A 12364-nucleotide genomic window follows, 5' to 3' on the forward strand; every position below is an offset into this window, starting at 1 on the left:
AATTGAGCCCAGGACTTCATGCATGCTAGGCATGCACTCTACCACTGAGCTATACCCTCTCCCCTAGGCCATTTATTTTGGATTTTATTTTTTAATTATTAGATTCAGGTTACGTTTTTTGGAGCAAGGTGTCATAGAAGTGATTTTTCTGTTACATTTTGTCGGATTGCATATAACCAGACTTTTCCAATGAAAAACGTTTCTTTTCTCTTTCATAATTGGTATTTTGTGGAATAAATTGTGAGACGATATAAATATCCCTTTCCTCATCAGACTTTCACTTTATTTCAATATGGACTTACAGATTTGTACAGGTTATAATCCACTTGTTGTGATGCAACACATTGCTCACAGTTAGACATTAGGGAGTCCCTTTAAGCTGGCTCCATGTCCTTTGGATATGTCTCCAATATTCTTTTAATGCTTCCTTATTTTCTGACACAGCAAATATATTAGTTTTCTGTTGCTGCCATGGAAAATTACTACAACATTAGCAGCTTAAAACCACACAAATTTCTTAGCACACAGTCAGAAATCTGGGTTAGCTGGTTTCTCTGCTGAGATTCTCACAAGGGTGAAATCAGGATGTTGGCCACCTGTTATTGTCGGGAGACTCTGGGAACAACCCACTTCCAAGCTCATACAGGCTGTTGGCAGAGTCCAGTCCTTTTCTTGCAGTTGTAGGACCAAGGTCACCATTTCCTTTCTCACTGTCAGCTGAGGGCCTCCCTTTGCTCTTAGAGGCTTCTCTCCATCCTTGCACATGTGTCCCTGTGTCTTAGAGCCAGCAGAAGTGATAAGTTGAACCCTTTCACGCTTAGAATCTCTCTGACTTCCCTTCTGCCGCATTTCTCTTGCTTTCTCTTCTGCATTTTCCACCCACTCTTCTGTCCTTCCTCTTCAGTTTTTCAGGGCTCATGTGATTACACTGGGCCCATACTGCCAAGTCTCTTCAGAGCAGTATCTAGATTAGTGTGTGATTGAATAACCAGGAGATGGGAAACTTGGGGGACATATTTAGAGTTCTACTTACCACAGCAGGATATCCCAGGTTCCTCTTTTTTATTATATAGAATGGTGTTCTTTTCTCACATTTTTTTGTTCCTTCTCGTCGGTACTTTATCATTTAAAACCTTTATTTCATAATCTTTATTTGCTGTTTCTTTTTTATAAGGTTCTTAGAAGAAGGTCAAATCTTAATATTTATTTCTGCTAATTTGTGGTCAGGGGAATTGTTCCTTCCGTGTTTTCTAATTTTGGATTGCGAACTTACTTTCTTGCCTGGGTTGAGGATATATTCCTTCAGAGAGGTTTTGTGTTTTCTTCTGCTCAAGTGACAGTACTGCCTGACCCCTTCCTTATGTTAATTTAATGTTTGGGATTTGCTAGAGCAGGCACATGGTGTAAATTCAAACCCAAAACCTATTTGAAGGAAAGGCCGTGGGTATAAATTCTCAGGGCAGATTTCCCATCCTCTGTCCAGAGCTCAGATCAAATGGGACAAACATCCCTATTTTCTCCCTTTGTATGCTCTGATTTGGGGGTTTTGTGTTTTTGGAGGGGGTCTTTGAGGGCATGGGGAAGTGATGGTGTTTAGCTTTCCCCTAAAAGTATACCCCTGGGAAGGTCCAAACTATGTAAACAAAGTCTCATCAGTTTCAGCTTTCTCTCCATTAGAGACCCCATTTTCTTGTGAGCATTAAAGCCAAGATTCTAGTTTCCTGGCACAGGCTGGCTGCCCTAGGGCAGCTATTAAAGCTTTCCTCCTCGTTTTGATCCCTAAGATTTTTTCTTACTTTCTTGTGGACTCAGCTGTTTGTTTTTAGGTAATTTTAATTAGGAAGGTTTTTAGGTTGTCTAGTGTGCCTCATTGCCAGAAACAAATCCTCGCCATTGATTGATTTTTCAAATCACTTCACTCTCTCTTCTCCACTCAGGTCAGAAATAGCTTTCATTGCCAAGTCCACGCGGGCATTTTTCAGTTTTCATCTTACATGACCAACTTACCCTTCCCTTCTTCTTCCCCTTCCCTGGACTTGGTTGTCCTGCTGTTTTGACTATTTCTTTTTAGTTTTCTTGTGGCTTCTCATTTATCTTAATTTGGTGTTGAAATTCCTTGGGGCTCAGTCTTTTCTCACTCCATAATGCTTACCAAATTTAAGCTACTTAAAATCTTTTGTCTAAAGTATTACAATAGCTCCTTAAGTCATCTCCCTTTTCTACTCTTCTATTGTCTTCTAAGGCATTGTTCACATTGTATTCCAAGTGATCTTTTACAAATACAATTCTGATCAGGTCACTCTCTTTTGGGTTAAAATGCTTTAATGGCTTTCCATTACTATGAAGCTGAAAAGCCCTTTATGACCTGCAAGGTTCTACCTGAGCTGGCTCTTGGGTTGGCTTCTAGCTTCATCTTTGAGCATCTTGTTTCTTTTCTTATTATGCCACACTGGCAGTATTGGTTAGGGTCCATGGTACGTAAGTCACAGAAGTAGATTGTCAAATTCAGGCAAAAAATTACTTTATGGGATATAGACAGTTATTTTAGAGATTTAATAGAAAAGCCTCACCCTAAACCTCTGAGAGGTGAGAAATAAAGTTAGTTTCAAAGACCAGATGAAGAGGAACTAACATGTTCCTAATACTACTACTATGTAACTGACTTAGGTTTGACCATTCTCTGCCCTTGTGAGTAGGCGTTCAAGGTGTTAAGTTCCCAGGAGAGATGGTTCGCCTCCGGTTGAGTCACATGTTCATCCCTGGGCCAACGTGCATGAAATTGGAGGTGGGGTACTTACCTAATGGAAAATAGGGTATTATTTGGAAAAGAAATGGGCAACAATTCTAGGCAGGTAAAAAAGGAAACAGTCCCTAAGGACTTCCTTTCAGTTATGTGTCACTGCTTCACAGAGGCCTACCGGTACTGCTCATCTTTTTTTTTCCTTTTTTTTTCTTTTTTTGGTACTCCTAACCTTAGGTTACCCCTCATATTCTGATACAGCTTGTCCTGCTTTTTCATCAGAGCACTAACATTTGCGATTCATGTGTGGCTCTTTCACTTTAAGCTCCAGGAATGTAGTGCATCTTCAGTGGCTAGTATTGTGTCTGGGCACGTTAGGCACATAAATATTTGTAGAATATTGTAAAATCAGGTCAGCTCTGCATATTCAATTGTTTCCATCAAAATGATACTAAAAACATGTGCAATGAAATCAGATAATATGTATGGTAAGTGTTAAAGGATTAAAAATTCTATATTATGTATATAGGCAGCTATATAGAGCAAAACCATAAACTATGCACTGGAAAGTTTGAAAATATGTAAAAATATCAACAGTATTTGTGGCTGTTTTTTTTCCCTTCTTTTGCATCTATTCAAAATTTTTAATAATGAGTATGTGTTGTTTTTATAGGTAAGATCAAAAGAAGCAATACATAATGAACAAAATTATTCATCTGTTTGTAAAAATAGAGCAACCTAAGCAGTAGTTAATGTGCCTGAAGAGATTTAAGAACACCTGTGTTCCATCAATGACCAAGAGTCTCAGAGAAGAAAGACATACTTTTTTTCTAAGTTTTTTTACCTTCTCTGAGTAGTGAATGTGTTAATCGTATAGAGACACATGTTCTACAGTCTAGAAAGAGAAAGCCAAGATAAAGAATATCCTGAGTGTTTATTCATTAGTCCCCAAAGGCTAGGAACATTGAGGCAACATGAACAACAGCAGCTTTCTATTATTGTATATATTATCCTACTTCTTCTTTTAACAATAGATATCATTCCTCCTTTATATTTTATACTATGGCTACTATTTATCAAATGATTACTGTATGGTAGACAGTAGACTAATAAATTAGTGTATGCTTTTCATCTATTAGTTAATCCTTGCACCAGCCCTGTGAAATCATTGGTACCATCTTCACTTTATAATGACGTGTATTAGATTCAGAGAGGTTATTTGTATGCGGGAGCAAGATTTAGACTTTTAACTACTTTCATACCATATTAACCTCCAGAAAAGAATGTGAAGTCTCCTGACATGGGAGTTAGGGATAACTTATCATGCTTAGTCATTTACTTGGTTGAATATTCACGACTATTCCATTCATTTACTCTGAACAAGCAACTTGATGTGATGCTGATTTGACCTCCCAGTTTGTCTGGGAAGCAGGACCTCTGGTGAACCTAACATTTCTGTCACTGGACAGGTATGCTTCTGTCTATATGTCAATTTCATACAATTCCAAAGGGCAAACTAATAAAAGCTTAGATCTAAACAATGATTTCTTGGCTCTGCCCACACTATACTGTTCTTCCTGAGATCACCATCTGTCTCTGTGTTTCCAGATACAATGGGCATTTTCATTCTGTGTCTTAACCAGCCTTTCAGCATCATTTGATATAGTTTGTGTGTCCCCTTTTTAATCTTCAGACTCTCTCTTCTTGGCTTCAGTGAAACTGCACTCAGGGTTTTCTTTTTATGTCACCGATCTCAGTTTTCTTTACAAATTCCTCTTCCGTTGCCACCCTTGAAATATTGGAGCTTCAGGACTTAGTCCTAGGCTGTTTTTTTGTTTTTGTTTTTGTTTTTAATTTTACAAACAAAAGTGCACTCTTAACTATTCCATGTGTCACTGACTTCTAATCACTGGCCAGAAACCTTGGATTCATAAATAATACTTTTCTTTACTCTGTCTACCAAGCATCTCATCAAGTTTAGGTGATTGTGACTTCTAGATGAATTTCAGGTCCATCTTTCTCTGTGGTCAGTGACACTTCCTCCTTAGTCCAGAGGATCATAATCCTCTATCTAGATTATAGGATAACCTCCTGAATAATCTCTCTGTTCCCGCTTCCCCTTTTCAATTCAGTTGCTACAGAGCAGTGGGAGGGATGATCTTCTAAAAAGACAGTTCTTGCTATTTGCCTTTGTTGTCTTCCTATTGATCTTAACATTCATTCTAAACACCGCTACGTGGCTTGCAAGTCCTGTGAGATCTACTTCCCCTCCCTCCAGCCTTGTCTTTTGCCACTCTCTCTGCTGTGCTTTAGCCATATTACCTGTCTTCTTTTTCCTCGTCTTTGAACAGGCTTTTCTATTTCACTCATTGCTCAGTTAACAACTAGTTACCCAGTTTTTAGATCTTGGCCTATCGTTTCTTCAGACAGGTCTTTTCTGCTTCCTGATTTTTCAGTCTCATGGCACCCTTTTCTCTTCTATCATAGCACTTGCCACAATTTATAGTCATGTGTTTGTTTTAATGTTTGCCTCGCTAATTACATTGTAAATTTCTGGCGAGCAGAGAGCTTATTTGTCTTGTTCCTGCTATATTCCCTGCTCCTAGCACAGTACCTGTCTTTTAATAGATATGAAATAAATATTTCTTGGATGGATGAATGGATGGATGGTGTGTCACTGCCACCCTCTGTATCATTCTGCATCGTTGTTTCTGTCTGTCCTGAAGAGGTGAATTTCATGGTGTTTTGCTGGAACTTGGCATTGCAGGATTCAGTTCTATTTAATCGATGAATGTCACCTTGATTTGGATTAAAATAGCATATAACTATTGAAAAGATTGAAATAGAAAAAAAAAGCAGATACAGAACAATCTAAGGAGGATTATTTGCCTGTGAAAAGAGGTCTGGAACTCTTCATGTTCATAGACTCATTTGACCTTTTCCTTTGAAATTCTCTTAAGTGGTTTCCAAGATTGTCTCTGTTAGTTTCCTTATTTTGCTCTTTGTGGTCGGTCTTTCTTTGTCTGTGGTTCAAATGGTAATGTTCTTTAGGCTCTGTCCTTAGTCCTCTTCTCTTGATCAGGCTGAACTTCCCTGGATGACCTCATCTTTCCATTCCTTGGCTTTGACCAGCTTCCATATCATAGGTTGTAAATCTAATATTTACGGGGCCAGGTAGGTAGCATACAGGAGTGAGGAAAAGGTGAAGAATAAGAAATGGGGGGGACTCTGCTGGATTGCAGAGTGTATGCCCTGTCCAAAGCCCCAGTGGATTGTTGCTATTTCAGAATATAGTATCTAGTGTTGACAGAGCTTCAGGTTTTTCAGGAGAAATAGAAATCTAGATTTTTTAATGTGAAATTTCCATGTTTCTAAATATATGAACTAGTTAACTAGGTCAACAGAAAAGACTTTTTGAGTTTTCAGGTTTATGTATTCTAACTTTGTCATGCTTTTGACTCCTGGATTTGCACCTCTGGGCCTGATTTTTCTGCTGAGCTTCAGGCTCATCCCATCCTATTCTAGAAGGTCTAGTAGGAGTTCTGTATCCTGCAGGTGTCTCCAAGATCATGACGATCAACCTGAACCTCAAACATGTGATTAGGAAGTGGTTTAACTTATAAAGTCAGATGGCTATGAGTTTGAATCTTGGTTCCACCACCTACTAGGTCACTAAACAAGTTACTTTATTTCTTTAAACTTCTGTTTGCTTACATGTAAAATGGGACTAATATTCACCGCATTCTATTGTGCTAGCACAGTGACCTACCCATAGTAACCGAATACTGGATTCTCTCAGGTGCTGTCCCTGCTCTGGTGAGTGGCATCACCACTCTCATGCCCACTTAGTGGTGCTTAAGTGTCATTCTTGACTCTTGACGTCTTTTTTATTCTTCGGGTATCATTAGTTACCAGTCCTGTGAACGTTGTCTCTTTACTGCTGTTACCTTAGAGGTTTAAAAAAATACATTATTATTTTTATTCATCAAAATACATTATTATTTTTATTCATCAGTATTATTGTAGCAATCCATAACAGTTTTCTCTGTCTCTGTTTAAATCCCCTTCCCAGTTGTTCTCAGCCTTGTGCCAGTGATTTATGTTTCCCGTGCACAGCAATCTGATCTCACCAGACTTCTGTTTACAGTCATCCTTCAGTGGCTTCCTATTGTCTCCAAATTTTTAACTTTTAACATTTAAACTTTTAATGCTCTTCTTGATTTGACTCCTTCTTACTTATTTTTTTATTTATTCATTTCTTGCATAAGCTACACAGATGGTACTTAAAAGTTCTTAGAATCTACCAGGCTCTCTGTTGCATATTTCTTCCTCAGACTGTCCTTCACCTCTGTCTTGCAGCTCCTTTAGAAATGAGCTTTAAAGGCACCCATCTCTCCCAGTACGCTTTTTGACCCCACCCTCTCTCGCAGTCTGGGTTAGATACCTCTCTTTATGCACTCATAGCCTCCTGAGGGTGTCTCTATCATAGACTCTTCACAGTCTTTTGTAATTGTCTCTTTTTTCCACTAAGCTTCTTGAAGACGGAGACCACATATCTTGAATGGCTTTGTATCTCCAGGGCTTAGAATAATGTCTGGCAAACACTGAGCTCTCAGATGTTTGCAGAATGAATGCATTTGTTGAGTGAATAAATTATCTTTTTTCTGGAGGAATTGTAGATATAAAAAGAATCTTAGGAGCCTCAATTACAGTTGTAAGGCCTTTAAAAATGACCCAATTCTTTTATTCCCCTTGTTTGAAGATTATAGGTGCTTTTATTTATTATGTATCAGTAATATTTATGTTCTTTAGAACTAAGTAAGTTGTACTGTTGATATAAATAACTAATTATTGTCACCTTCAAGGGCTATATTTTCTCAAGAAATTTTTTTGAGTGAGTGAGACTATAGCCCACTTAGGTTCTTTGTTTCTTGCTTTCCTCTTGTTTACAATGTCAGATTCTTAGGATCTTATTCCCTCCCACCCACACAAGAGCCCAGGTTTATTACAAGATCTCTCAGCTTCCATGCTGTTGACTCTGTGGACTACGTAATTCTTAGTTGTGAGGAGCGGTCTTGTGCATTTTAAGATGTTTAGCAGTATTGCTGGCCTCTCCCTACTAGGTGCCAGTAGCACCCCTGAGTTTTGACAACCAGAAATGTCTCCAGGCATTGTCATGTCTCCTATGAAGCAAAATCAACCCTGTTTGAGGACCCCACTGATTAATAGATATTTCTTTTATCCTCAACAAGCTTCTCTGTCTCTGTAGACTCTTTGTTGTCAGCATATGAGCATGATCTCCCATCTTAAAAAAATATATCCCACAACACACCTTTTAAAGTAACTCCTTATTTCCTTTTAACTTTGGCTCATTTTCTCTCTCTGTTCTCTTCGTGTCCAGTTTTCTAGAATGAGTTGCTTTCCACTCTCTTTTTTTTACCCCCGGTAGTGCCATTGAATATTCTTTCAAGTCTCCATCCTTATTTCCTGTTTTCTTTGAAGTGAATGCTGCCATCACCTAGAATTCCAGGTCATCATCATCTCTTAATCCTGTGACCCCCAACCACACTGACCCCTGGTTAGATACCCTATTCAGTCCATCATAAAGTCCTGTATATTCTGCCTCCTGAATAATCTAGAATCCACCTGTTTTGTCTCGTCCCACTGCTGTGTCTCACATTGGGCTCTTTATTGGTCGTAGAATATCAAGTCTAGTCCTGTCCCCGCCCTCCCGTTTTTTCCCCTGTACTGTAACCTGGATGACCTTTCTAAAACAAAGTCTCTCCTCATTTGAGACCTTCTCAATCATGAGTCCTGGAGCCCTAGTATATCCGCATTTTTCAAAGGCCCACCAAGTGATTTTTGCTTCATTCTCCTATTTAAGAAACATTTTATTCCTCTTAGCAATTCCTAAAACCCTTATTATTATTTTTATAAAGCACTTCTTGATGTGATCTCTGTCTCTTAACAAACCATCTTTGATGTATAAAAAATAACAGGTTCTTTAAGACAAGCACTTTAGGAAAAATTTGTGTTTATTCATTTAGTTACTGATTTTTTTTTTTTTTTTTTTTTGGCCACCAATAAAATTTATCATGGGAAGTGTTCAGGAGGAAATGTGGGTATTCTGACTTACTGATTAATATTGTCTATGACAGATTCCATTGCTAAGTTATAAAACTATTTAAATAACATCTTTTTTTTTTTCTCATAGGTATTTATAACAGCAATGATGTAGCAGTCTCGTTTCCAAATGTAGTATCTGGCTCAGGCTCCAGTACTCCTGTCTCCAGTTCTCATTTACCTCAGCAACCTTCTGGGCATTTACAACAAGTGGGAGCTCTCTCCCCATCAGCCACGTCATCTGCACCCTCTGCTGTTGCTGCAACTCAGGTAAATTACTACAGTGTTACAAAGTAACATTTGTCATTTTTAAAAGTAAGTTTGATTGGAAGGGAGAGAAATGAAATAGGGATTCCTATAGGAATTTATAAAATATCTGAATTAAAAATGAGTGAAGGAGAATATAGGATAAAGAGTGAGTAATTCCTTTAAGTACTATATGGCTTTCCTCCTACTGGGAAAGAAGATATGTTCGTAAATATTGGAAATGATGGTGACTATGTTGGTGGGTTTGCACTTGTTTATCCCTTTCCTTCCCCCTTTAGATCTGGAACTTGATAGGTGACCCAATCTACAGAGCCAGTCAAACCAGAGAAATTATAATCTTGAATTATGTAAATAAGACAGTAAATGAACAAAGCTGTACACACAACACACACATACACCCTACTCTCCACCACACACACACACACACCCTACTCTCTACCACACACAGACACACACACACACACACACACACACACACACACACACACACACACCCTAGTCTCCACCTCACCTCCCCATCCCAAACCCCCACATTTCCCCGAAGGTAATAACTTAAAATTCCTGAAATATATATAGTTTTTATTTATTTGGAATTCTTTTTACTTTCACTTTACCCATAGTTTTAGTAGTAAGTCTCTTAATGTTTTGAAAAGATTAGAACAATGACAAATGTCTAATTATAAACAACTAGTTAAGTAGTTGTTTGTAAGTTGGTGTAAACTTAAGCTTTATGTACGTGTTCATAATTTCCATTATACAGGTCTTTAGAATGTATGTATACTTATCCAGCATCTTCCGTAAGCTCTACATCAAAGCACAACATGAAGTTATTTTTAAAGTTTGTAATGGTGCAGTACAAACAATAACCATTATAATTAGGTCAAGAATTAGAATAAACAACAGATCAGTGGCATGATTAGTGGTGTTGTCTGGAAATGAGAGCTAACAATTTGGTGAACTTCTCAACCTGAATAAGAGGGATCTGACCAGTTTGGGAGAGTTTTCTTTGGCTTACTTCACCAGCCTTGGTGTGGTAGACGTAACAGGGGCTTGGGGGTAGAAACGGAGAAAGGATAAATGAGCGAATGGCTCTTAGAAATAGTTTTCTCTCTTTTAATTAAGTGTAACCATATGCTGTTGAGAGCTTTATATCCTCGGACGGAGTCTCACATGAACATTTTCAATGTGCATTTTTCTTCCCTTTCTTTATAAAGTCTGTTTTAATTACTCTCTGGTTAATTCCAGGCTGAATTAAGCAAAAATCTCATTTCTTCCCATGCATTATGTTTGTGGTTTTGGGGGTTGGCATTGGGGAGGTGGATGGAGGAAGTGGTAGTGAAGAGAAATTTATAGCTAGAGGGAAAATTCCACTTAACAAATGATCAACTGAAGAACAAAGAAATCATAGTTGCAGGTAATCCAGGATTCAGTCCAATTACAGTCTTGCCTCTTTCCATGTTTCAGTGAGATGGGTCTCTTAAAATCTGGTCATCCAGTGAGACTCACGTGCTGCCTTCTGAGACAGCCACACACCTGCGTCTCTGTCCACCAGTGGCCGTGCCCCGCCTTCAGCCGCAGCTTAGTTGGCCTGGCTCATCCGGTGCTGCTGGGGCAGCCACCAGGTCTCCAGGCGGCTGAGGCAGGCTGGCCTCTCAGCTGAACTGAATGAGGGACTACTTCAGTTTTGCTGCCTGAGCCAGTAGTATTGGCATTGAATGTGCGAAGTGTGCGAGGGAAAGGATACGAAAATATATAGAATAAATTGAATGTAGCTAAGAACTCCTAAAATTGTGATGCACTTGGTAATTTAATCTTCTTTTCAAAATGACGGAAGTTTATTTCTGTTTAACTTTCATACGGGCCTTGTTTGTTTTCAAATCATACGATTCAGTGTGTTTAGATGATCACATCCTGTCCTTTTATTTAGAGTTTCCTAACAGGTAGTTGATTGGAAAATGAACAGAGTAGTGCTATAAGTGTGTAAATTAAATGGTGAATATTTAAAATGTAATTATAGAAACCTTATTATAATTATTAAGAAAACCATCACACCAGCAAGCAACTGTCTTAAAAAATACAAATCAGAGACTAGGAGTGTTAAATTTGAACATTGTTTTTGCCTTCCCTCCTTTCCCCTTAAAAGCTTAGTTAAAGTATTAATTTAAAGTGATGGGCGTGGTGTCAGCAGGATAAAAATCCAGAGGTCATTCTTAATCTTTCTGGCCTTGGTTTTAAGTAAGATAGACAGGCCTCTTGTTTAGTTTATTTGCTGTCTTTAAGAATTGTTCCCAGGAAAGTGGTCAGGGAAGTCAGGTCAGGAGGAGCTAACAGAAGTTAAAAACTGCGAACAGATTTGTGCCTTTACTGGGGGAGAAAGGAGACACTTGTGAAAATGTGAGGCAGAATGTCTGATGATTAGCAACCCTAATTTCAAAAAAAACCTTTAAAAACTGTTTGATAACTCAATTTTATATTGATTGATGTTAAATCCGTTTGTTTTATTTGATATACTTGTTTTTAGCATAACTATTCCTTCACAGATAATCAGCAATATAGTTACAATTATAGTTTTCTTAAGATTGTTGGAAGCCAGAACTACTATCTGTGTGATACGCTCTGTCCTTGTGTCACGAGTAGATGTAAAAGTTACTTTCTGTAGGTGTGCCATAAATGTTTCATTTTGTCTTTCAAATTCTGCTGCTTCCCAGTTCTGCATTCATTCTGTTTTGTCTCTGGGAGGATTCAGGTGCTTTTGTTGAAGGCTGATTGTATTAATAGAATTTAAGAATCAGAATGTAATGAAAAAAGTGTATTCTAATATGTCTAACATTCTGAGTTTTGCTTTTGGATACAGCTTTCACGTAGATAATCATGGTTCCTTGTTTACTCTATGTTATTGTTACAAAGATAATTATAGGTTTAAAAATAAAGAACTCTCTCTGAGGTTTGTTTATATGATATTTAGTAAATACAAATATTTAAGTATTTTAAAGGTATAATTTAGTGACTGATGTTTTGCAGATTTATGTGAGACTTTTACTTCAATCAGCTTTGAGTATTTTGTTTCCCAGTATTATACCTTTGGGTATGTGTGGTGCGGTGGTGTGTGTGTGTGTTTTAGGGGAGTTGTCTTAGATATAATCCTTGACTTCCTTTCAGATGATATCTGATAGGACACTTCGATCCTTTTTGAGAAAATGGTTGTTTCCCAGGCAAATTCACCTGTCTTTGGAG

At 38.0% G+C, this 12364-nt stretch overlaps 1 protein-coding gene across 14 annotated transcripts in view; it reads left to right on the forward strand.

The window, feature by feature from the left end:
• The window catches only part of MLLT10 (MLLT10 histone lysine methyltransferase DOT1L cofactor), a 161278-nt gene that overhangs the window by 126151 nt on the left and 22763 nt on the right, over positions 1–12364 (forward strand). For all 14 annotated transcript variants that reach the window (XR_004317496.1, XM_032473931.1, XM_032473921.1 and 11 more), the window contains one exon: positions 8955–9133. Coding sequence is in view for 13 of the 14 variants with exons in the window: in XM_032473931.1 (XP_032329822.1) it covers positions 8955–9133 (179 nt within the window). In the remaining variant the exon portion in view is untranslated. The remainder of the gene's footprint in view (positions 1–8954; positions 9134–12364) is intronic.

The sequence above is a fragment of the Camelus ferus genome, chromosome 35 (assembly GCF_009834535.1).
Source record: "Camelus ferus isolate YT-003-E chromosome 35, BCGSAC_Cfer_1.0, whole genome shotgun sequence".
In the NCBI taxonomy this organism is placed as follows: domain Eukaryota; kingdom Metazoa; phylum Chordata; class Mammalia; order Artiodactyla; family Camelidae; genus Camelus; species Camelus ferus.